Below are 24,800 nucleotides of genomic sequence, written 5' to 3' on the forward strand. Positions count from 1 at the left end.
GGACACGTGGAAGGCAGTCAGCTGGGCTAGGAAGGGCTTCGATGCATAAATGCTGCTCCCGAGTGATGGGCCAGCTCCTGAGTCAGTCCCAGCCCTGGAACCAATTCCAGGACGGTCTGTCTCAAACAGTATCAAAGTTGGGTTCTCTTATCCTTTACCACACTAAGGAGTCTGGATTGTACTGGTGGGGGAATCTACTGATGGTTTTGGAAGAAGGGCATGGCCTAGTCTGCCCCGTGTTCTGGGAGTGTAACTTTGGGGACAGTGTGACAAATGGAGGAGTGAGGCTGGAGACAGGGGAGGAACTAGCAAGCCACCACCGTAGTCTAGAAAAGAGATGAGGGACAGTGCCAGGGGGCCATAGCATACGATGGGGAGCAGATGTGAAACCCATCACAGAGGCAGAGGGAACAGGATCTTGCCCACTACGTGCATGAGAAGAGACAGCAATAAAAGTCAAGAATGAGTCAGGAGTTGGGCCAGCAGGATGGTGCGGTGAGTTCCAAGACGGGCTGCAAAGGGGAGGAACCGGTTGGATGGGAGCGAGAGGGAGGAGCACTGACACGTGTGAAGGGCAGGTCTGCGGCAGGAGGAAAGTCACGTCTTGGAAGCTGAGGCCCTGGAGGCCCTCTCCACCCAGACAGTAACTGAAGCCCTGAGATTTGCTAGAAGGGCCCATAAAGATGTAGAAGGGAAAGAACCTTTGGGAATCCCAACATCTAAGTGATCTGCAAAGGGGTGGGGTTCTTTGAGAACAACCAAAGGAAGAGTAGCAATGGGTATAAGAAAACCAGAGGAGACAGGTATGGTGACAAATGAAGGAAAGAATCTTAAGCAGAGGGACAGGTCAGAAACGTCTTCCCTGAGCTGAGAGAGAAGCACAGTAAGAGGACAGAGAAACGGGGGTGGGTTTGAGGGAAGACAAAGGGTTTGATTTCACTGAAGTCCGTGGTAATGTCATCTCCGGGGTGAGTGAAGCCAAGATGGGGTGGTTGCCTGAGGGAAAGTGGAAAGGTTCAGAACGTTCCTAAAGAGTGGGATGACTACGAGAAGGCAACAAAGACCCAACTGGAGCTGGCCACCGTGAATCAGGGCGATGAGGTCATTTTAAAATCTGCTCGACAACTCAGAAGCTAGTGTGGAGGGACCATGGTGCATGTGGGTTCCCCAAGGGTGGGGACTGGCAGAGCGGTGAGTGGGGAAGTGCTCATCAGCACGTATGGCTGTGATTGAGCAGGATTTCCAGGCTGAGAGGCTGAGTGTAGAGTGAAACCAACAGGTAAAATAGACATGGGTTGAAGGGTGACTGATCTTACAAAGTCAGAGAACTGGTTCAGCAGGAGTCAAAGGTGGGGAGATGGAAATATCCAGATCTATAGTTCAGGAAGGGGCCTTTGGAGACCTGCCTTAGCGGAAGAGCAGGTCTGGGTGATGATAAAGTTCTAGGGGCGGCTATGATTGAGTGGTGCTGTTCTAGAGTGGAGGAAAAGATTACGAGAGATAAAGTGACAAGGAACTAGGGTGACGGTAGAGAAGGGGTTATCCAGGTGGAGGGTGAAATGGTCCATGCCCGGGGGGAGGAGTGAAGTGGGGCAGAAAATGCGATCATGCTCCTGAGAATAGAACTGGGTGGAAAATAAGGACAACTGAGATTTGTCAGAAAAGAGAGTATATTTAGCTCTTTGTATATTTTGAAAAGCATTTGCAGCATGTTCCCAGAGGCTGTCAGCAATGATTTTGTACCCAGGAAATGAATGTGCATAGGTGTGTGCACATTCTACTGAATGAAGCATGGAGGCTCATTTCATCAGGGTGTTAGGAGATGTCAGGTAGCTGATGCAGAGAGGCGATTGCATTTTCTTCATCAGTAATCACTTGGATGCTGGCCCTGTGCCTTGGAATGCCCTTCTGAGCAATGGCCGAGTGTCTTTGATATGCCCCACCTATTGTTTACCTGTCTACTGGAAAATCAAAACTGCCAAAGGGATTCCGAAAGGCAATTATAGTCCATTACCAAACAAGAATAGCTCACAAACCTGTCCTCTTTCTCCCACACTAGGTGTGTGGATTCCAGGCAGGTTTCCCTTTATGTGTTAAAGTGGTTAATGTATTACAATAGGATTTTTACCTAACTTCCTGATCCTTATAGAACCTAAACGTTATATTTTTCATCCACATCTTCTTGAGCACACATACATTGTGCTAAATCCTTTATATTCTTATTTCAGCCTACGCAAAACACCTCCTGAGAAAGGCCTTATTCTCCCTATTCTAGAGAAGTAAAAACAGAGGTTCAGAGACTTTTAAGTAATTTGCCTAATTTATACGATTAGAACATGGCTGAGCCAGGGTTCAAACCCAGGTCTGTCTGGCTCCAAAGAGCAAGTCTTAACCACATTGTACCCAGTGGCAATGAAAATGCACTTATTTAATATTCTTTATCCACTTATGTTACAATAATTTTCTATTTAAGTAGGATTATTGAGTTGAACTTTTCACTTCTTTCCTCAATTATTTCTTAAATCTTTTTTCTTAAAGCTTTCAAAATATATTTATTCCTATTAAATAAAAGAAATGAATAATGGGGAATTTTTTTTAACATCAAAGAATGTATCACTGGTCTAATAATGTTAACACAGCTGTTGGAATTTCATTAATATAAGCTCCTCCCCAACCTCCTTCCAGCCCTTTAATTCAGTGATGGTCCCTGGCTGACTCCTAGTGGAAAATGTGGGACTTGTACTTTTTGAAATTAAATGTTAAGACAGGGAGAAAAACAGTGTTCTTGAAATCAAACTTAATAGACACCAGAAAACTTCTTGGAAATAGCCATATTGCCTATTCATATACATGGTAGATAAACTAACTCTCATCCAGATTAATTGAGAATAAAAGTAAAAATAGAGACTTTGGCATTTTATATATTCATATGGTTCTATAAATGCATTTCACAGAAATTGAACTAATGCTTGTGTGAAATTAATTGCAACTAGTAGTCTCAAAGTCTGAATGTATGATAAAAAAAAATCAATGTTATAAAAACCCAAACATGTATTTTCTCAAAATTATGGTGACTGCATCAAGGTTTTTTCTTTACCCCCTTTTTAAAATTAAATATAATTGCCACTTAGCCTAAATATTTTTACTGTGATATCACAGATGGGGCAAAATAAAACTAAATTAATTTTTAAAGTTACTTTTAGCATAATGTTTTTAGTTTCAGTTACACTACCCTTGAAAAATGAAAATTATATTAAAGGTGCAAGAAAGGCTACACAAACGAATTTTTTTCTATTTTGAATCCTCAGGCAAAATGATTCATGTTAGGGTAATTAACTTACCTTTTTATATCCCCCTAAACATTCATAACATATGGCAGCAATAACAATTTTTAAAAGGCTCAAAGCGTTAAACTTCAGAAGGTTAAGGCTGAGGTGCGGAGAAGTATGTGTGGAAGAAGCAAGAGTCAAGGTCATCAGGCCCAGTCGCTTGGCGGGTGGATGGTGTAACCAACTCAGGTTGAGTGCTTGTCATTTGGTCCTAGTAGCAACTCTGGAAGTAGGTCCTATCTTATCATCTTAAGGTTGAGGAAATATTCAGAGATGTGAGAGCACCCACTTACTTCAGTGCCAGAGCTGGGGTGGCAAACCGTGTCCTTCAGAGTCCTTCCCCGCCACCACAGCTCTTTCTCCCTGTCTTGGAGATTCTAGGGCACACACAGAAAGATGGTAGGTGCAGGGGTACAGTAGGGAGCCAGGAGAGGGAGCTGATGATAATCTCATAGCATTTGGAAAGAGGAAAACAGAGGAAACTTCCAGCAACCTTTTTTGCAATCAACTTGAAATAGTTATAAGGCTGCAGTGATACGGGGAAGGCTGGTCGTGTAGCTCCTAGGCCTTATCCTTTGAGCTTTGGGTTCAGTAGATCAGGGTTGGGTAGCAGAAATCTGCATTTTGTAATAAGCTGACCAACAGATACTAATGGTCAGCCAGGTTTTGGAACCTTTCGTGAAATGTTTCCTTTCTCTCCCCTCTCCCCCCTTCCCCCACCCGTTTGTCGCTTTCTTTGCCTGCTTCCTCCCTCCCTTTCTTTCCAGGTGGGGACTGTAAGCTTAGCTCTGGTCCATCAATTATGTAGCATCTACTCCACACATGAGGGCGCCCATCAGTTTGAAGCCCTTGAACTATGTGTTAATGCCTAAAAGAAATATTGAGGGGTTGTTTTTTTTAAGTTTTTCAAAAACCACTAATTTAGGTGGGATAAGGCCCATATTAGAATTGGTAGTTTAAAGCAGAAACAAACAAATAAAAAAGGTAATTGCATTTATAGCTACATTTTCTTTTCTTTCAGGCTAAGCAAGCAATACTTGAAATGGATGCCATTCGTAAGTTTTGTTAACAGAATTTGAAATTGTTATCTATTTAAAGTTTATAAAAATGTCAATTGTAAGAAAGTAGCAGCTCGCTATTCACTGTTCTCACATGTAGTCAGCAGACACTATCATCTCTTCCTAACACATTGACTTGTTTCTACACTGATTTCTCCTGGTTTATCTGTGAGTCACCCCTTGTCTGGTTGCATGTTTAGGTTTCTGTATTAACTAATAATGTAAGATATGCTTCCAGGGTCAACTCTTACCCCCATCTTCACCACCATTAAAAATTCAGGTCCCACAGTACCTTTCCCACTTCACCTTATAGACAGAAAAGCTATGTGTTGATTATCTGCAAGAATCACACTAACTAGATACTTATTGGTTGTCTCAAGGCAGCACAAGTTTTAAAATTATAACTGCCCCATATGTGTGACTGTATTTCTAGGCTTACACAAGCAGGCAGAGAATAAATACAAGTGAGGTCTTTCCCATAAAATAAGACCATGTTCAACAGTGCTTATCACATCCTTGTTACCTCCCAGATTAAGTAGAAAAACAAAGAGAAATGATGACTTTCAAGACGGACAACCAAGTCTGACAAACTTTTACTTAAAACTTTCTGAATAACTTATTTTTGAGGAACCTTTCCCCAAGTACAAACACTGATTCACTTGCCCTCAACCTGTTGGTTGTTTATGCTCCAGAAGAAAAAAGAGACTTTTCCGAAGTAGAAAAATGAGCATCCCCATGGTGGTGGCTGAGAGTCCCCATTTCATGTCCAGTGATGCAAGGTGATCCCCACCAGAATGCTGGGCTGGGGCTCACTGCCCCCTGGTCTCTAAATTCCTGTATTTTATTCAGTGGAAATCTCTTAAGTTTTTTTGTTTTTGTTTTTTAATAAAAGTACTCTGAAGAGAAGGCAAGGTCATGGGTGAGCATGTGAGAATTAGGAAGGAAAATGGGGATCTGGAGAGGTCACCTATTGTGACAAACTCCTTTCAATAAAATGATTTACTTCCAGGCTCTCGACTAGCTCTTGGACACCATTAAGATTTTATGGTGCACAGAATAATTCAAGCCACTAATTGTTGCCACATGTCTGTCTTCCAGGACCAGGACTAGACCGGAGTGGCCCAGCCTAGAAAAATAACCTTATTTGCCCTACCCTGACTTTGCACTTGGCTGAGTGTGAACAGAGTAGGCCAGTCCATTGGACCAAATGACCTCATTTATGTAACTTTGCCACTGACATTGGAGTAGGGTATGTGGTCTTTACAACCCTCCGAACTTTCGAGAACTTTCTCGATACCATTGCAGAGCCTTAACCCCAATTCGAAGAACACCAGTTTATAGCTCCATCCTAAATTGTTACCCTCAGCCTTCAGCGTGCAGATGATCATGGATTATGTGGTAATACTTTAGGATTAGACCAGGTTTTCTTAATCCAAAAATCTATGTACCCCTCAGATGGGGTAGAAAGACATAAACTATGAAATTAAATGAAAATCCCTTTTCTGATAGGAGGACCAAAAGCATTCATCAGATGTTGAAAGGAGCAATGTCTAGACAAATACTAAGAGTCACTACACTGGAGGACAGCTTCTTCCACTGGGACAGGCAGGGCTCCACATCCTCTGCCACTGCGCCGGCACAGATGCCTCACCAGATTCTCCGGATGGTTTTATTTTGACAGGACCTCTGTTGTGGCCTGTCACCACCGTTCATCAGGGGCCTTGGTAGTAATAAGTTCAGCTGCAGGGAGTTTTATTTTAATGGCATTTTCTGACCTCTGTGGGCCATAGGATTGCAAATGTTTCTGGGCTGTAGTAGGAAGTTATCGTGTGTGTGTGTGTGTGTGTGTGTGTGTGTGTGTGTGAGAGAGAGAGAGAGAGAGAGAGAGAGAGAGAGAGAGAGAGAGAGAGAGAAAACACTTAACTTGCTAACACACTCCTGGAAGTCCCAATGTAAACATAGACCTGCGATACATATTTAACACCAATTACGGAAGGAGGGATGTATCTGTCGTCTGTGGAAAGAGAATAAATGCAAGTCGTACCCATATTCTTAGAAGTCACGGAACGCCTCATTCTTATAGATGCGTGTGGTTCTCTTTCTAGATTATCCGGGCTTCTGCTACAGTCCTGAGGGAGAGACGAAAGCACTTTGTGGTTCTAAAGACGGTTCCACTCCTTATCGGCTGAGAAGAAAATCTGGTAAATAGGATGCTATCATCAAACTTTACTAAGGATGGGGGACTGGAAGTGAAAGTGCCTTTTGGTTGGACAAAAAGGCGTCTACTTTCTGGTTTTGAGCTTGTGGACAGTTTGACTACATTAGAGGTTGTGTCAAGATGGGGCTCTCTAGCTTTTGTTCAAAAACTCTTCTACTTAACTCTCCATTTTCTAGTGAATATAACAGATACCCATCAAGTAACTTTGCATAGCGTCTTACCATTGGCACACAGGTACTTAAACCCTATTTCCTATCACTAGTGAAAAATTGTGTCCTATACATGACACATACAAAAGATTATTCGAACCTAAAATTTTAACATATAGTTTCCTGAACCAGACTCCAGGTAGTATTCCCTTAGCCCTCAGATATTACTGTTTTATTTGAATCAGTATTCATTGAGTACCAACCTAATCGCCTGCACAGTGCTAATGCCCGAGAATGTAAGAATAAATAACACACGTGATTCCTACTTGCAAGTTCACAGTCAGGTGGGAGAGTCAAAAAGGTGACTAAATAACAGTTTTTATAATGGAGCTATGGTAGGGGTTGAAGGGAAGGAAGCGTGGAGAGACAGAGGAGGGAGGAGGCTTCACAGAGCAGAAGTACCCAGATGGAATCTGGGGGCTGAGGAGGTAGATGGGGCAGAAATATTATTAGGTTGGTGCAAAAGTAATTGCAGTTTAAAAGGTTAAAAAAAATTGCAAAAACTGCCATTATTTTTGCTGCAACCTAAAAATAGCACACGCAGAGGCCCTAAGACTTGAGCCAGCATCCCTTACTTAACTAGGGCATCTATTACCAGTTGTCCAGCCTGGCTGGAATGTGGGGTGGAGCTGGGGCTGGTGGTGCAGGTGGAGGTGGGCAAGGTGAAATGGAGAGAGATACTGCTGGAGATACAGAGAGGCCTGATCATGGAAGGTGAGTAGGACACGCAGAGGGTTTAAACTTGATCCTGCAAGCTATGGAAAGATTGTAAGCAATGACATATTTGCCTTTTTGCCTTTTAAAAAGAGAATTCTAGCTCAATGTGGAAAATGAAGTAGACAGGGACAGCCTCCTACCTGGATTGCAAAGACTGGATTAAGACAATGGTGACTGGGTTGGAGCATTATTGGATCCCATAGGCTGTGATGGAGGAAAACAGAAATTTAGAATGATGTCCTGGTCACTAACTTTAGAGGGTAGTGTCAGTGGCCACCAAGATAAATACAGACGAAGGAGCAGATATCGGGAGAGACTGGGCAACTGAGATTGAGACGTGTTGGGTTTGCTAGGTCTGTGGGCATGTTGGGAAACGTCAGATTGGCAGCTGGCATTTGAGGTCTGAGGCTTGGGGCAGGGATCTGGCATAAGAATATAAAATTGAACGTTACCACCTTCTAGGTGGTAGTCAAAGCTAAGAAACTTCCTCTACTAGTTGGTAGGGTTGGTTTTCTGTGATGTGACTTCTGATTGAACAGCTAATATGTGTCTTATAATTTTGATGAGGTGAACGTCTTGCTGCTAAATGTCTAAGCAAGGGGCATTTAGGTGACTTTGAAAGAAAATTTCTAAAGCTCAATTAATTTTCCTATAAACTAATAATTCATTTATAATGAAAATAATCTTGATTTGGTGCAAATGATGCTGTCATTATTTTTCTCTCAGAACCTTCAAGATCACATAAAGTTTTGAAGACCAGCGGTAAGTCCAAAAATTTTTTTTTTTCATTTTGTCAGTATCCACTAAGTCAAACCATACAAACACACACACACACACACACACACACACACACACACACACCCCACCAGATGAATTAGTTTGACAGATTTGATTAACTTCTATGGTAATAATGCCCTGTTATAAAATGTAAAGCCAAATGACATAAAAATGTTTGCTATATAGGTAACGGGTATAAAAAGATTAATATCCTTATTATATAAAGAACCCCTACATAACAAAAAGAAGAGACAAAGGACTCTTTTTAAAGGCAGAGAATATAAATGGGCAGTTTCACAAAAGAACCACAAACTGCCAATAAAATTTTGGCAATATAAATGATCACCCATATTAGTAATGAGAAAAATCACATTTAGAGGAGATGGGGGGAAGCTGTGAGCTTGGCCAAAAGATATAGAAAAACAGGCACTCTGAAACTATTGCTGTGTAAATTTCTGCAACCACTTCGGAGCAGAATTTGGGAATGTCCATTTACATTTCAAATGTGCATCTGCCCTTGACCCAACAGTTTCATTTTTCCCACTTTTATAATTTTCACAGTGTATACTTCCTGTGAAGTAAATTTCACAGTGTATACTTCCTGTGTAGAAGTACTCACCCAAGTGTGGATAGGTTTTGTGTGTGTGTGTGCTTTGCAGTGTTTGTAATAGCTCATTTAGTGGGAAATGGTTAAATAAGTTGTAGAATATCCTGGGATACTACAGGGAATATTCTACAGCTGTCAAAAAGAAGGCAGTATGTCTCTATCTACTGACAACAGTGTCCACATATATTTAGCAGGAAATGCAATGTTGCATATTGCACTTTTATTTCAAAAACAAAACAAAAAACTATGCATTATGCTGGGATGGGGCAGCAAGTCGGGGCCCTAGAAGATGAATATCAGATTGTTAAGTGTGGTTACCTCTCCCAGGTGGGATTTGTAGAGGGGTCAATCACTTTTTACTTTATATGCTTCTGTAATTAAATGTTTTGTAAAGATGAGACACACATAGTCAAGGTGTCTGTAAGGGTCTTTATAAGGATGTAGCTCTGTAAATCCTTCCCCACAATTCCAGGTGCACCACTCCTTAGCACAGCACCAATGTGACCCTGTTGATAAATGCTCTATCTTTCCGTTAAAACCAATAAAATGTTTTAAATTAACAGAAGCATAGTCTTATGTTTTATGGCTTAGGGCAGGTGGATTTTTTCAGGTAATATGTATTTTGGGGGGAAGCTTTTGAAACTCATTAACATGAATTGGTACATTGCTCTCAAGGATTAAAGAAGATACTTAACACTCAAATGTATGTAAGGTTGTTTTTACATATAGTACAGGACATATAACTAGAGTAACAGAGAGGCATATTCTGAAAATTAGGTCTAAAGGGCCCAGATTGGGCTTCAATTATGAACAATAAGTATAAAAGTTCTTTAAAATAGAAGTGCTAATCTATATGTAAGGTACATTTTTAATCCTGAGACTTAAAAAAAATAAACTTTTATTTTTCAGAAACAGCACAAGATATCCAAAAGGTAAGCAGCACTATTACATTTCTTATTTTGAAATCTTTACTGGAGGCGCTTTTTATAGATACTCTTATATATCTCATCCTCAGCCTGTGTTCCAAGTATAAACAATTATTTTACATTTTGACAGATTTAAGTGAGGACTCATCCTTATAACTGCCTCTCTCCCTCCCCTGCTTCATCTCTCCGAACTAAGGCAACAATTTCTTCATTCCTCTGCTCTTGCCTCAGAAGCTGTAAGGATGTAAAAGCCACACAGTGCTAGTGTGGTCCATCCACGTGGCCCTGTGTCTCTGTGCACGTAAGACCAGGGCTTTTGCATCCTGAGTATTGGTCCCTTCTCAAAGCATTAGCCTTCAATCACAAAGACCCCCTTCTCAGAATATGGTCCTGCTGCTCATGTAAGAGGCATAATCATATGCCATAACGATGAAACTACACGATACCAAGTTTTGATTTTTCTCCCTCTGATAAAAGGCTAGGAGAGGAGAAATAAAAATGGCATTCCCCATCGGAAGATGTATATCCAAATTTATTACCTATGATGGATGAATAGATACTGCATCCTGACCTGAATAAACCACGTCCGATATGGCTACCGATCAATTGTCTCAAAGAACAATTCTGACAGAACTGATTGTGGCTACTTGTTTAACGTTCTGTATCTATAAGGATGTCACTATGAAACTCTTCCCCCACAATTCCACTCGCACCACTCCTTAGCACAGGGACAGAGTGACCCTGTTACTAAACACTGTATCTTTCAGTTAAGCCCAATAATATGTCTAAAAGTCAACATAATCTTATCACTAAGTGATGATTTTCCCAAAATTAGGGCATGGGGATTTTTCTTTTTTTCAGGTAGTACATATTTTTGTTTGGAAGCTTTTGAAAGCTATTAACATTAATTGGATCATTGTCCTGAAATTTGGTGTGAGATTTTGAGTTTTTAAATCTATGTGATTTTCATAAACAAATTAAATATGATAATGTTTTTAAAAGTGCGTATTATAGTACTTGGCATAAAGCAAGTGCCCCATAAATGACAGTTATTACCATATTATTATTAAATAGCCATAATGCCTAGAATGTGGAAAATGTTCATCTTGGCTTTTGTGAAACTGAGAAATCTAAATTACATGCTTCTATGTTGTGCCCAATCCATATACGAACTTCCCTTCAGTTCTCCTGATGATTTATTCGATGTAAAATTTCAGCTTCCAAAGTACTACTATCTTCATCTCAAGAGTAATTACCTTAAAAATATACTTTGATATTAACAATTCAGGTTTCCTAATTTTCTAAAATGTCGGGATTTTTCTGGGAATGAAAGATTTTAAGAAGATATTCTGGTTGTTCACAAAATCGTTTTTTTTATACTCTCAAAATGTTTTGTAGTGATTTAGCTAGTTAATACTAACTTGTTTATTTTGTAAAATGTAGTTACTGGGTGCTTATATTTTATAAACATTATTCCAGTGCAGTCTGAGTAAGATGAAAGAGGAGAGATAATAAAAAGTAGAGGGGGAAAAAACATAGAGCCATAAATATAAAACTGTATCTATATGTGTGTGTGTTCATTTATTCCTAAGCCTCAAATGGTCCATGGTTTTACTATGTGGGAAAAAATGAACAAAACGTTAAACAACTAATTGTATCTTTTTTTAGTTTTAAATTTTTAATAGAAAAATAACACTTAGGATGAAATTTTATTCTTGCCCTCCCTTTCTTCTCTTCCCCCCCTGACAGACAGGCAGGCAGGAAAAAGATGTATTCACAGGTAGATCTTCCAAGGCAATATGTATCCCAGTTTCATTGACAAGTGATGAAAAACATCTCGCGAATTTGACATTTCCAATAGGTTACTGTAGTGTTTTGATCAGAAAATATGTCCCGGATACTAATTAGTTTGAACCCGTCTTAACCCTTTCAAATTAACTCTTTGAAGCTAATCCTTATAACTACAGAGGGCCTCAGAGGGCAGTCCACTCCCGTTCTACACAATTGAGCTCCATCAAGAAAGGTTCCAAGTTATAAAAGACCCCATTGTTTCATTTGATTAGGCATCATTAATGTCACTCATATTTTACTTACTAACAGGCATCTAAATATTACTTAATTAAATGTATTTTGAAAGAAAGCAAAATTTTCATTAGCTCAACAGTGGATTAAATTACATTCCTACCACAAAGGCTCTTTGCCTAGAATCTGTAAGCCAAGCCAGTGCTGGTCAGGTTCATCGCAGGCCTGCAGATTTAAGGGAAAAGCAGGGGGTGTGCAGTCGGGTCACTGGCACAGGGTCTGGTACATCAAAACCCACAGTAAGACTCCTAGGAGTCAAACCCCAGATAGAAACCAGGTAGAAATCAGATGGCCCTTGACCCCTGTGTATGTTCATTCATAGAATGGTATTTGCCAAGTGTACATCGGAATTGTTTGAAGTATCTAAGAGATTTGTGTATTTAGCTGATTCCTGGCATTGGGATAAGGGATTTGGACTCAGACCTGGATTTGCATCCTAGCTTTTCTACTGACTACTGAAAGCAAGTTACTGAATCTTTATAAGCTTAGCCATCCTTACTGTGGAACTGGTACAATCCTATCTAATTCACATAGTGATTGTGACCATTAAGTTTGGAGAAGGTCTGCAAACAGCCCCAGCCTATTTCTATGCAAATAAGAGCTCTTGTCCTTTCTGCCCCTTTTGCAAAAATTTGAGGTGTTTTACAACTCAATTAAAATCAACAATGTTTACCAATCATTTTCTTTTAAGAATATTACAGTCTAGTGGAAGAGGCAATGAGTAAATACAGGAAAATGTCATAAGTTATGTGTCCATGGTGCATTCAATCAGTATGTTTCTTATTCTCAGGTTTCCAGAGAGGAAGGGTCTCCCCAGCGAACTTCAGCAGGGCCATCTCCCGCCCAGAGGAATAGTCAGCCCAGCAGTTCTGCCATTCTGAGTGTGCTTCGCGGGGGTGGAACCGTCAGAAATATCTGGACGGACCACCAGATCAGACAAGCCTTGTTCCCCAGTCGACGGTCCCCACAGGAGAACGAGGATGATGAAGATGATTATCAGATGTTCGTGCCATCCTTTTCCTCTTCAGATTTGAACTCTACCAGACTGTGTGAGGATAGCACTTCGAGTCGCCCTTGCAGTTGGCATATGGGACAGATTGAGTCCACTGAGACCCCCAGCTCTGGCCACAGGGTTGTACGGAGGGCCAGCAGTGCTGGTGAGAGCAACACGTCCCCTTCTGAAATAAGAACTAGGGACAGTGATGGCTCTCAGTACAGTCCCCGAAGGGAGCTGCAGAATGACCCTAAAACAGAAGGGCGTGATAGAATGACTCCCTTTGGGTCATCTATAGAGCTGACTATTGACGATATAGACCATGTCTATGATAACATAAGTTATGAGGACTTAAAACTAATGGTTGCAAAACGGGAAGAAGCTGAATCCACTCCCCACAAATTGGCCAGGGACTCTGTTCGCCCCAAAAGCACCCCAGAGCTAGCCTTCTCAAAGAGGCAAGCTAGCCACGAGAAGAGCTCTCTGCACACAAAGAGAGATGGAGCTCTGACAGGTCGACAGCTATCAAACCAAAGCACACATGAACTTGAGGTGGTTGAGGAAAATATTTACGACACTATAGGGTTCCCAGATCCACCCTCACTGGATTTCAAATGCAGCAGCCTAAAGCATAACAAGAGGACCACTTTCTTAGGTCTGGAAGCTGACTTTGCATGCTGTGACAGCCTGAGGCCCTTTGTTTCCCAGGATAGCCTCCAGTTCAGCGAGGACGAAACCCCTTACCACCAGGGACCCTCTGATAATGATTACTTGAGTTTGCTGTATAACTCTTTCAGCTGTAACTTGTCTATAGCTGATAAGTCTCTATCTGATCAACTGTCTGAAGAAGTAGATGAAATCTGGAATGACCTGGAAAATTACATCAAGAAAAATGAAGTCAAAGCTAGAGACCGGCTCCTTGCAGCATTTCCTGTCAGCAAAGATGACGTGCAAGACAGACTGCACTCCGAGAGCACACCTGAGCTGAGCAAAGAAACAGAACACGCCATGTCTACACTCTCACTCCCTGAGAGCCATGCTTTCCTCACGCCGCTGAAAGATAGGCCTGGCAGAGCTAGCCGGGCCAGTTGCCCATTCGAAGAAGACTTGATATCTAAAGAAGGCTCTTTTATGAGTCTTAACCGGCTATCTCTGGCAAGTGAAGTACCTCCCATGGAAAATCCCTATGACTTGGCCAATAGCAGTCTGTCCCAAACAGACCTGGAAAACCCTGACCCTGGGGTGGAGGCCACAGATAAGACAAAAAGCAGGGTTTTTATGATGGCTAGGCAGTACAGTCAGAAGATTAAGAAGGCAAATCAACTTTTAAAAGTGAAAAGCCCAGAGTTGGAGCAGCCACCCGCCAGCCAGCTGCATAAATCTGTGCATAAAGATCTGGCAGCCATCTTGGAAGAAAAGAAGCAAGGAGGGCCTGCCATCGGTACGTTCCTTCACACTGCTTTTCTTCTTTATTGAAAGTAAGATGTGAGAGCAGCTTTCAGGTTCTAATGTCCTTAAAACCGTGAGAATGTTGTCACTCAGACATTCATTCTCTCAGAGTGAGACCACAAACTTACTAATGTGGGCTGACAAAAATATAATTCCTCCCTACCACCTTTCTAAGTGCTTCTGGCTGGGCTAATAGGTTAACGTAAGACAGATTAACTGGGAAAATGTCCAAAATGTATTACAGATGTACAGGTGGGGGTGCCAGAAGGATGTGATAACTAACAGCACATTGGTCAGTTGAGGCTTATGTGCCATCTTGAGCTAAAGAGAAGTGGATAGTGTTTGGGGACTTCAAAGGGCAGGAAAGCAATTCACATGGACATGGAAAAGCAAATGTTTGGTAAAGAAATGTTTGCTGGGCCATCTTTAACAATGGGGCACAGGGAGGACATTGACCAAATGGGCCTTGCGCGGTTCCTCCCTATTGATCACACCTAGTTCATATAAAACTCTAGTTATCTGTGAGGATAGCTCCCTTCCTGGAGAAGCTCCTCTATCTAAATCCCTTTTGGGCAATTAGGGGGAAGGTCAAAGGTTTTTCCTGAGTCTTTCTTTTCTTCAAAATAACCGGCTTTAAATAATCCCTATCCCAAAAGGCATATTTTGAGTCGGCAAACTCTGCTTCCCTTCGCTAACAAACACAGACGAGGCCGTGACTCGCCTTTCCCACTTCACCGACTCACAAGTTGCAGCATAATTTGGTCTCGGAGGGTTTTGTTGTATATGTAACATTGTCACTACAGATTTGATGTTTTAAGTAAGAGTTTAATATAATCTGAACTGTGAAAAACGGCGATCAGTTTTACTTGTGGCATCTAGAGCTTTTCCCCATGTATCAGTGTTAGGAGGAGGAGTAGCTTGCATAAGCTTTTAAGGTTTGGAAACATATGGAATAGGATTTTTCTCTGCTCCAGAATCCCAACAAAAGTGCCTACTCATCGTAAGAGACAAAAAGTCCGTTTTGCATTATTTTTTAGCTCTTCACACTATATCTCAGTTGTTTTCTCACGTATTTCGGTTACTAGTTAATTTTTTTTAAAGCTGCTATAATGCATTTAATACTATCTCATTTGGTATTTGTATATATGCTTCCAAGAAATTTAATTATTTTAGTCAAGCCTCCTTTGTGGGGCAGAACGAAGCCAGGATCTCACGTCTCATATTGGTACGATTAGGACTAAAGGAATGAGAGGTTCACAGCTGGACTTCTTTTCTCTGTTACACAGAAGTACATATTCCACGGCTAAATTAGAAAGGGCTCGGAAGGACGAGACTTAACACTGGTATCAGTCGTACAGCATAGATGTAAATAAAATACACGATTGTCATTGAAAGAAAAAAAACAACCTGAGGGTACTGGCTGTCTCACCTGAGCAACTTTCACCTCCAGATCCAGAGACATTGCTGGGGTAAGGCCCAGGAATTAGCATTTTAAATCAGTGTGTCCTTTCAGTCATATTTAAGAATTCCCTGCTCTAGATTTTCTGACAGAGAACAGTGTCAGTATCAAATGAGAGGCAGCAGTTCTCCAATTAAAAGTAAAAACCAGATGGCTCAGTATTAAGGGCACATTCAGATACTTAGTTAGCTTGATGGGGAAAGGGCTCATCTAGCTGGGTTGATGCCACTACCCTCTTTATCTCCAAGGAAACCAGAGACTAAGAAGGGGATATCCAAGTCCTAAATGATTCCGCAAGTTACATGACAAGACTGTAGGGAACTTTTTTTTTTTAAGGTTGAGAGTATTTCGGAAATTGTCTAAAGCTTTACTCTTTTCCTAGAGCTAGTCATACAGTAAAATTTCTCAACAGATAGGGAAGTTAAGCCCTGGAATTGCTACTGAAAGGATTTTACACTTTCTGAGTTGTTCTTCTTTTTCAATAAAGGTGAAAAGTGATTTTGTATGTATGTGAGACTAGATCGCATATGTTTTTCTCCTTGCAATAATATGCTTGAATTAATTCATGTTCCTTTTGTAATGCTAGTATTGCTAAACTGGTTTATTGTTACACCAAGAAAAAGTGACTATTTGGTGGGTTCCAGCTGCAGAAGGGCTATTTGAGGGGCAAAGATGGTGCTGGAAACAGTAGTGTATTAGCAGTGCAGCCACTGACTGAATCTGGATTAGGGCTCCTCAGAATGAGAGAAAATAGAACACTAACATTTCTGATGGCAGTGGATTAGATCAGCAGACTGTCCTTTAAAAAGTGGTTATCACCTGAGCCAGGTTGTTTTGAATATGGACCATCCATTAAAAAGTAAAACTCTAAGCTTGACAGAAGCACTTCTTTCAATACTGAATCACCAGGGCTTACAACTACCTTGAACAGTTGTCTTTGTTACCCACCTTTTAAGTATGAATAGATTTCTCTTTGGGCTTTTTGTTTGCTTTTTTTTTGCTTTTGGCTTGTTCTTTTTGTTTTGCCTACTGGTGTTGTCTTGGGATCCTGTAGGATCTTTTGTCAGCTTTGTGTCTGGGTCCTTTCTTGACATGGTGGGCTACTATCGAGGAGATCTCTCCCATGTCACCTTCTGAGAGTGGAGTCGTCCCTAGAGCCTGCCATCTCTCGGACCTGATGAATCTTCCATCTGGGTGGATCGAGACCACTTCCTGTGCCCACTAGGCTTTCAATCAGTTGACATGATGACTCCTTTTCTTTCTCTCGTTTATCTGGGCACAGGACATCGTAATCGGATGGACCGATTCTCCAGACTTCTTCGTGTGGGCCTTGCCACTTTGCCAGGAGCTTGCTCTCGGTGTTGTACGGAAGGAGGAGCACCCTATTCACCTGCCGAAAGTCTCAAGCACCTTTATTGAACTCTCTAGCCGGGGTCTACAGGCCCCGGGTCCGATTTCCGCCTAGAAATCACCCAACCAGGTCTAGTCGCTCCCACCTTTTTAGAGCCTGATGTAGCATGCTGGCCGTCTGGTTCAGTCCGGCCTCCCTCCTGGTAGTCTTTGAGGCCAAGGAGGCCTTGGGGTTCCCTTTTTAGTGTGATTTTGTGTGTGTGTGATTTTTTTTTTAATTTTACATGGGAGAAAAGTCCATACCAGCTTGAGGAATGTTCCTCCTTATGCAAAGTAGGGAGGGTGAAATAACATTTTATACTTTGGTCTGCATCTCAGGCAACATCAGAAACACTGATTTTGATCCTGTCTTGAAAACAGTATAGTTCACACTTGTCTCAGCAAGGATCACTTCACATTTTTACCTGGAATCATGACTCCACCTTTTAAACTTATAAGAGAAGTCAACCTGAGACAGCCCTGGGGTTGTCACATAATGATAATGTCCACGTTCTGTAAAGACGGTACATGTCAGAACTAAGGATGAGGGGGCACTTTGATCCAGCTGGTTCATAGTAAGCTTTTTAGGCTAGAGATGTCATCTTGGGCTGGCTATTTGCTATACATCTGGCTAAGAGAATCTCATGCTAGGCGTTGCTCTGCAAGCTTGTCTCTTGTTCACACTGGCATCAAGCAAGTTAGAGACTCTCTTAGAAGGTCAAGCTAAGGACTATATAGGTAAATAAATAAATACCCTCCAAAACCTAGGTAGGCACAGTATATTGTCTACTTGTGAAATACTTTTTATTCCAAATTTCTAAATGGCCAATGTTTTTATTATCCAAAGATGAACTGTATGCATTGTGGGTTATCTATAAGGAGCATTTTATTCAAAGGCTATCTTCCTGCTTCCCCTTTTCCTGCTATGCCCTTGATTTCTAGGCTGCCTTTCCACTCTCAGTGGTATTGCCTTAGGAAAGCACATCCATTTTTAACACTATGCTTAAAATAAAAGGAGGCAGTCCAAAAATTATCTGAGTAATAAAGTAGTTCTTGAGACCAATTTCTGTCTAGAACTGTGCTTGGTGCTCTGTGGCGATTGTTCTCCAAGATTAAAAGCTCGTAGACTAGCTGGAATAATTAACTCATATAAAACAACTCGCAACACAAAAGTGTGTGTGTGCATACACGAATGAGTGCACAACCAATAGCTAAGTATTGGTTGCACAGAGAAGAGAAATCAGAAAAGGATTCATGGACGCGATAGGGCTTACGGAAGGTTTTGAGAGGCAAATTGGATTTTATTAAGCAAAGGAAGAAGAGAATGTGATAAGGAAGAAAAAGGCCTAAGAAATACTATGAATATTTTGGATAATACATGGTGGGCCACTGTGTTCTAATTATAAGAACACGACTTTACAAAACTGTATGGTTAAATTTGGGTACTAGAATAGTTGAACTGAATTTTTTAATTAGCTCCCACTGCTTTCCCCAAGGTTGTCATCTTCTTGGAAACTTGTGAAACCTCAGAGCCTTCCTGCCTCAGGTGTGGGATCACGTTCAGGGCCATAGTGCAGGTGACAATGGCTTGGGTAGAACCATCTGACTTTCAGGTGGGACTGCTAACCAATGACTGTGTCTAAAGGTCCAGCTGCCTTTGGTTGGGTTTCATAGTTAATGAAACATTATAGATTTCAGGACAGCTAACATGGGCACCTTAGTGTTAAGGGGTTGTCAAATCTTCATTGGTATTGAGAGTCTTTACTATGTCCTTGAAGGAGTAATAGCTCAAGTATTTATTACTAAAAATTCTAAACTAATAATCTCTGTCCCTCCAAGAATTTGGACTTGAAAACCTGAAGGATCTGAATACAGGATCTACAATGAGAAGTTAAAAAGACTACTTCCCTGATTTCAGGGACCAGAGGGGAAGTCATTTGAGAGGTTTGCAATTGAAAGGCACAGAGTAACAGCAAGTTGTTTTCTGTCCTCACAGGAGATAGACTCACAAGAAATGGCAGAAATTGAACTAAGTATCTAGTTTAAATTCAAGTTTACTAACCGGTTATTTAAAATGTAAATAGCTTAAAGAAGAAGAAAATGTCATGTCACTTTTTGGTTATCATAGATGGAATAGATTCCCTTTGTAGAGCTTGTGTGGCTGTGATCTAAGTGACTGATAGGATGCGTGAAATTCTTTGATTCTAGGGTGATTGTATGGGTACTTGGATTGGGGGGAGGGGAGGAAACCACTCTTGAAATTCACATCATTGGGCTCACTCTCTTAAATCATTCCTGGCCCAAGAGAATGCTCTATCCATAGCATGGTTCTGTTAATGTCTTTAGAAAAGCCTGTACTCAGAAGTGGAGAACAAAGAGGAGAAATGACCTCATATCTTAATTTGAAGTGGCAGTAGCTCTCGGGGAAATAAGTAATGGTTAAATTCTATTCTGGAACCAGTACTAGAGAGCATTAGATTACTGATTATATGCACAGATGGTGCATTCTTAATGTCTTGGAAGCACAGACTTCAGTGCCCAGCTTCTTGGGGATAGGAAAGATGTGGGTCAGTCAATACACGCGGTGCTGACATACTGTAGGGGAGAACCTCCTGTAGACATTGACTCCCAGACAGTGGCAGTGGAGGGCTGCCTCAGCTGCAGAGAGCACTCTTCTGGGAGTACTTGACTGAAAGCAATCAAGACTGGTGAGAGAAGCCAAGGGTAGCCATTGTATAGTGAAGTGTGATCATGTTTCTTTTAATGACTACTCTTATTTTTTCGTTGACCAGGGTTTAGCACTTACTTTCTTGTTTTTATGATGCCCCCCCTTTTTGTTTTTCAGCACTGACACTAGTTCATGCTTCTAAAGAACACTAGAAATTTTCATTACAAATAGCAAACACTTGCAGACCTGCTGTTGAAATAATCCAGAAATAGATCAAATTAAGTGAGCTTTTAGGTGGCATTTTTTATTTTTTATTAAACTATGGATTATTCTATTAGTTTGTATTGCTTAGTATTCAATGGTTAGTCATCCTCAAACTTAAAAGTTCTGTCTACTGTTTAAATTTTTTTTAAAGGTTAGAATGTTATGTGTTTTTTTAATCTTCTCATGTAGGAATAATCCTATGTATATTTATTGTTTCAACATTTGCCTTCTAGGTGCCAGGATTGCTGAGTATTCCCAACTGTATGACCAGATTGTATTCAGAGAGACTCCCTTCAAGACTCAGAAGGATGGCTGGGCCAGTCCTCGAGAATCTGCCAACGTCAGGTCTACATCGCCTTCCCAGGCCCAGCATGGTGGCGAGGATTGGTTTTTGCATTCAACCTATAGTAATGGAGAATTATCAGATTTCTGTCCCAGGCCAGAGCAAGACTCAAAGCCAAAATATCCTACTTTAGAGATCAATCCAAAAAGTACTCCAAGACAATTGTCCACAGCTTGCTCCGTGCCTTCTCTTCAAACCTCTGACTCCCTGCTTAGCTCCATGCAGAGACACAGCGTGGTAGTCAGTCAGCCTAACAAAGAGAACTCGTGTCACAGTCATCTTTACAACTCATTGGGTCGCAAAGAAATCAGTGCTAAGTCTCAGCCTTATAACAGGTCCCACTCATCTTCCTCAATCTTGATAAACAAGTCAGTGGACTCCATCAACTACCCTAATGAAATGGGAAAGAAACAACTGCTGTCTTTACACAAAAGTTCAAGGTGTGAGAGTCACCAGGATTTGCTGCCAGGTATAGGTGACTCATGTCAGCAGGGCACTGAAAAATGCTCAGATCTCACTCTCCAAGACTCACAGAAAGTTCTGGTAGTAAATAGAAATTTACCCTTAAATGCTCAAATAGCTACACAGAACTATTTTTCCAATTTCAAAGAGACTGAAGGGGACGAAGATGACTACGTGGAAATAAAGTCAGAAGAAGATGAGTCAGAATTAGAGCTATCTCACAGTCGCAGAAAGAAGTCTGACCCAAAGATCGTGGATGCTGACTTTTCTGATAATGTCTGCAGCAACATGTCTTCTTACTCTTTGAATAGTCCGTGCACTCCAAAAAAGCCAGTAAGTGGCAAAGTTGGGGTTTCACCCTATTTGACATCATACAACGATTCTGAAAAACTGAATGACTATCTCTGGAGAGGCCCATCTCCCAATCAGCAAAATATTGTCCAGAGTCTAAGGGAGAAATTTCAGTGTCTTAGTTCCAGCAGCTTTGCCTAAGGTTCTTAATAGTAGCTTCCTGAATTAACTTCTTATGCTCATAAGTTACAGATACTGAGAGGTGTTTTATATGTACCAGATTAAAATAATTTTGTAATAACCAGAGGTGTAAAATATACTTTCTTTTACAGCACAAGTTTTGAAACGGCTGATGATCCAGCCAGGATTGTACTGTAGCCAATGTCAGCATCTAAGTGTGTTTACTGATGCTGGTTGTCTTCATGTTTCATGTAAGTCAATCTTACTTGAAAATTTCTAGGCTTTTTTTTTTTTTTTTTAACAAGATGGCCATATTTTTTCCCATATCCTGACAGTAGTGCCCAGACTTTAAGAAATGCAATAATCTTCTCTTATTATCCAGAAGTCACAAGTAGTTTCATGCTAGGGCTCAAAGGCAGCAAGGAGGCATTTCCACATGTTTTCAAAAGGAAAGGAAACTGTAATCAAGCTATTTAAAGGATTATGCTTATATCTGGCATTTTTGTTCCATTTACGGCAAGACCCTAGAATAACTTAAGCTAACGCTCTATAATTGGAAGACAGTCTGTGGTGTCCATTTTAGGGTTTCTTATGCCGGTTTTCCTACGTCAGTTCATTATAATGCAGAAATTGTGTAACTATTTGAAATCAGAATGTAGCAAGACCAGTTTTCTATAAGCCAAAATCTTTACCTGGATTCCTGGACAAGGCCTGGAGAATGTGCAGCTCATTGTGTTTATTTCATGATTTCTGGGGTGAAATGAATGATTCTCTCAATGGCATAAAGAAAACTGAGTGCAAGAAGATACAAATTGACTTAAGTATTAGAAAAGATGGGTTGACATCTGGGAACAGCTTGATTAGCTCCTCACATTTCAGTTGTGGGGGAGGGGCTAGAACCCTTCTTACTGTTTTTTGTGCCTGTCTCTAATCAACGTGAAGTAAACCACAAGCTAAAATAAAACGAAGCACTTTAAAGTTGCCCTTTCCAGAGCAGCTTTTCATATGAACTTCCATAAGTTTTGTGCCCAGCCAAATGACCTGATCCCAGCCTGGAGGATTTCCTTGACTGCAATGAAATTTATTTCCTAAACCATTGTAACATGGGGCCTTACTTCATTGTTTTGTGGCATATAAAAGAACAGAATTTTTGGTTAATAAGCTCTGACTAATAACATCTTTTATGTTGTCACTATGGTCTTTAAATAGTTTATTGTGACATGTTGTACAAATATAACTCTTTATGAAAGAAAACTGAAAAACAAAAGCAAAAATACCTTATGAGTAGAAAGCAAAATCAAAGAAGCTAAAGAGAAAAATGAAGGTAGATTTGTTGCTCCTTTACAAAAAAATTCTATGTTATTGAAGACTCTACTCAGTGCAACAAGAATATTTCTCAAACAATAGCATTTGTATTCTCATTTTAAGCAGTTTTACATTCTGTGGCCCCTCCCACACCCCCTGAGTTTTCATCATAAAAGATGTGATAATATGTGTAGGGTAAGAGGATCTGGGCTTTTCATTAGAAGGTGAGCAATGATACTGATTTGAATCAGTAACATCTTACTATAATTCTTTTTCCTTTTTTTAAGTCCTGTGCCTTTTTCCTCACTATAAAATAAAATGTGACCATCCTTACTGGACAAACACATACCTAAGGCACTCATTTTTCTTTTGAAATAACAAAAATAACCCAAGTTATGCTTCTCTATACTATTCTTTCTTCTTGCAGCTTATTGAACAAAGTCCATATTGAATAGCATGGTTCTGGAACCAGCTCTTCTTTCATTGCCTTTCTTTAAACATGGTAATGAGTTTTCAAGATTATGCAGTATCAGAACAGATAAGCACTGTGAGAAGGTATGTTCTTAGACTTGCTAGAGGGACTTGTAAGTGCATTTGCAAAACAAAGTTACCTGACTCTTCTTGTCCCAAGAAGGCAGTCTTGCGTTTTTTGCGTTTCAGTTTCTATGACCCAAATTCTGTACTGTCCATAGTACTGTGATCTTACTGTCAGAAATGACTAATTCTTCACACCAATGTCTTGCTGACGGCTTTGATGTCATCCGTAGGAACACACCCTGCTGCACGAAGGTGGATGTCTTATTGTATAGAAGGTCCCTGTGGCTGTCTTTAGGTTCTAGCACAAATCTTTAGTTTTATAGATCACTTCTGTCAGGCAGGATGCAGATTTTGAGAGCTTTGTGTATATATATAATCATGTTCGTATTTTTCCTCAAAGTTATCAATTAAGTGCTTTTGTTTAAAATAGTTTCTTTTGAAGGTGGGGAAGGGATGTATATAATTGAGGAAAAAAGGGTAGATGTACTTCAAAGTATGTCACGTTCTTATTAGGTCTCTGTACTGAAGGTTCTTTTTTTTTTAATGAGTTCACTTTTCACCTACTCTATTCTTTGTGCAAAAAAAATGCATCTAGGAAAACATAGTTTAAATATTGTATATAAGATAATGAAAGTTAGTGATGCTCATTATTTAATAAAGTTTGTAAAGTACAAAGTAAATTATAGTGTGAATTAATGTGTTTATTCTAGAAAGACCAAGCTTTTTTCAAACTACATTTAGTTATAATACTTTGTCTTGCCTTATAAGCCATGAAGAAAATGATTCAGGGTAATGATGATATACGCTATCTCAGTGACAGACCATTTTTTGTATCTTTGGATTACTTTTGAAATACTGAATTTAATGTCTGGGTTGGTATTTGTTTCCTTCATAGGTGGCTAAGCTAGATCTATCACTAGATTATCTTTTTCTTTTTTACTTTGTAGTAACAAGCGATCCTTTTAACTATTTCAATATTGAATAAAAAAATTAATGTAAAAGTGTTTTGGCAAAAATTAAAGTTCTTTTCATATAACTTCATATTCTAAATTTTCTTTGGTAGACAAAAAATTTTACAGAGAACAAAAGCATGTTAATATAAATTGATAGTTTTAGACGCTTTCAAAAGCAATTCTTCTATTTCCAAATATAAGCATAACATGCTGCTCAAGTATAATGAAAATATGTGTTGCCCAACTTTCCTTATACAAAGGAAAATGGCTTTTAAAATTTTCTTTAGAGTGTTTTAGAGTGGAGCATTCCCAGCTTTACACTGAGGATCCATCAGATTTACCGTATCTTACTCTTCCACCTTGAGGTTGAAAATAAATGGGAGTTTTTTATAAGTCATAAGAGTTCAATTGAGAAAAGTGGATGACAGTAGGAAAAAATCATTCCCTGTGTAAATTCTATACATAAATTATAATTCTAGGGGGGGAAATCTTAAAAAGCAACAGGTTTTAATGAGCTATAAATAACAGCTGTTAAACTTGGATATTTAATAGCATTTGTATATTAAATTTTGTTGAAAAAAAT

The 24,800-nt window shown here is 40.1% G+C and overlaps 1 protein-coding gene across 7 annotated transcripts in view; it reads left to right on the plus strand.

Moving 5' to 3' along the window:
* The window catches only part of PLEKHG1 (pleckstrin homology and RhoGEF domain containing G1), a 212,190-nt gene extending 188,246 nt beyond the window's left edge, over positions 1–23,944 (plus strand). For 6 of the 7 annotated variants that reach the window (XM_019735456.2, XM_074333704.1, XM_019735458.2 and 3 more), the window contains 6 exons: positions 4,351–4,384; positions 6,493–6,588; positions 8,258–8,293; positions 9,825–9,847; positions 12,714–14,358; positions 20,380–23,944. In XM_019735456.2, coding sequence (XP_019591015.2) covers positions 4,351–4,384; positions 6,493–6,588; positions 8,258–8,293; positions 9,825–9,847; positions 12,714–14,358; positions 20,380–21,443 — 2,898 coding nt within the window. In that variant the 3' untranslated portion in view covers positions 21,444–23,944. Of the gene's footprint in view, positions 1–4,350; positions 4,385–6,492; positions 6,589–8,257; positions 8,294–9,824; positions 9,848–12,713; positions 14,359–17,107; positions 17,306–20,379 lie in introns of all 7 variants that reach the window. The other variant, XR_012496798.1, reaches the window with a different exon arrangement.
* The last annotated feature ends 856 nt before the right edge of the window (positions 23,945–24,800 follow it).

Source organism: Rhinolophus sinicus, linkage group LG05, assembly GCF_036562045.2.
Source record: "Rhinolophus sinicus isolate RSC01 linkage group LG05, ASM3656204v1, whole genome shotgun sequence".
Taxonomy (NCBI): Eukaryota; Metazoa; Chordata; class Mammalia; order Chiroptera; family Rhinolophidae; genus Rhinolophus; species Rhinolophus sinicus.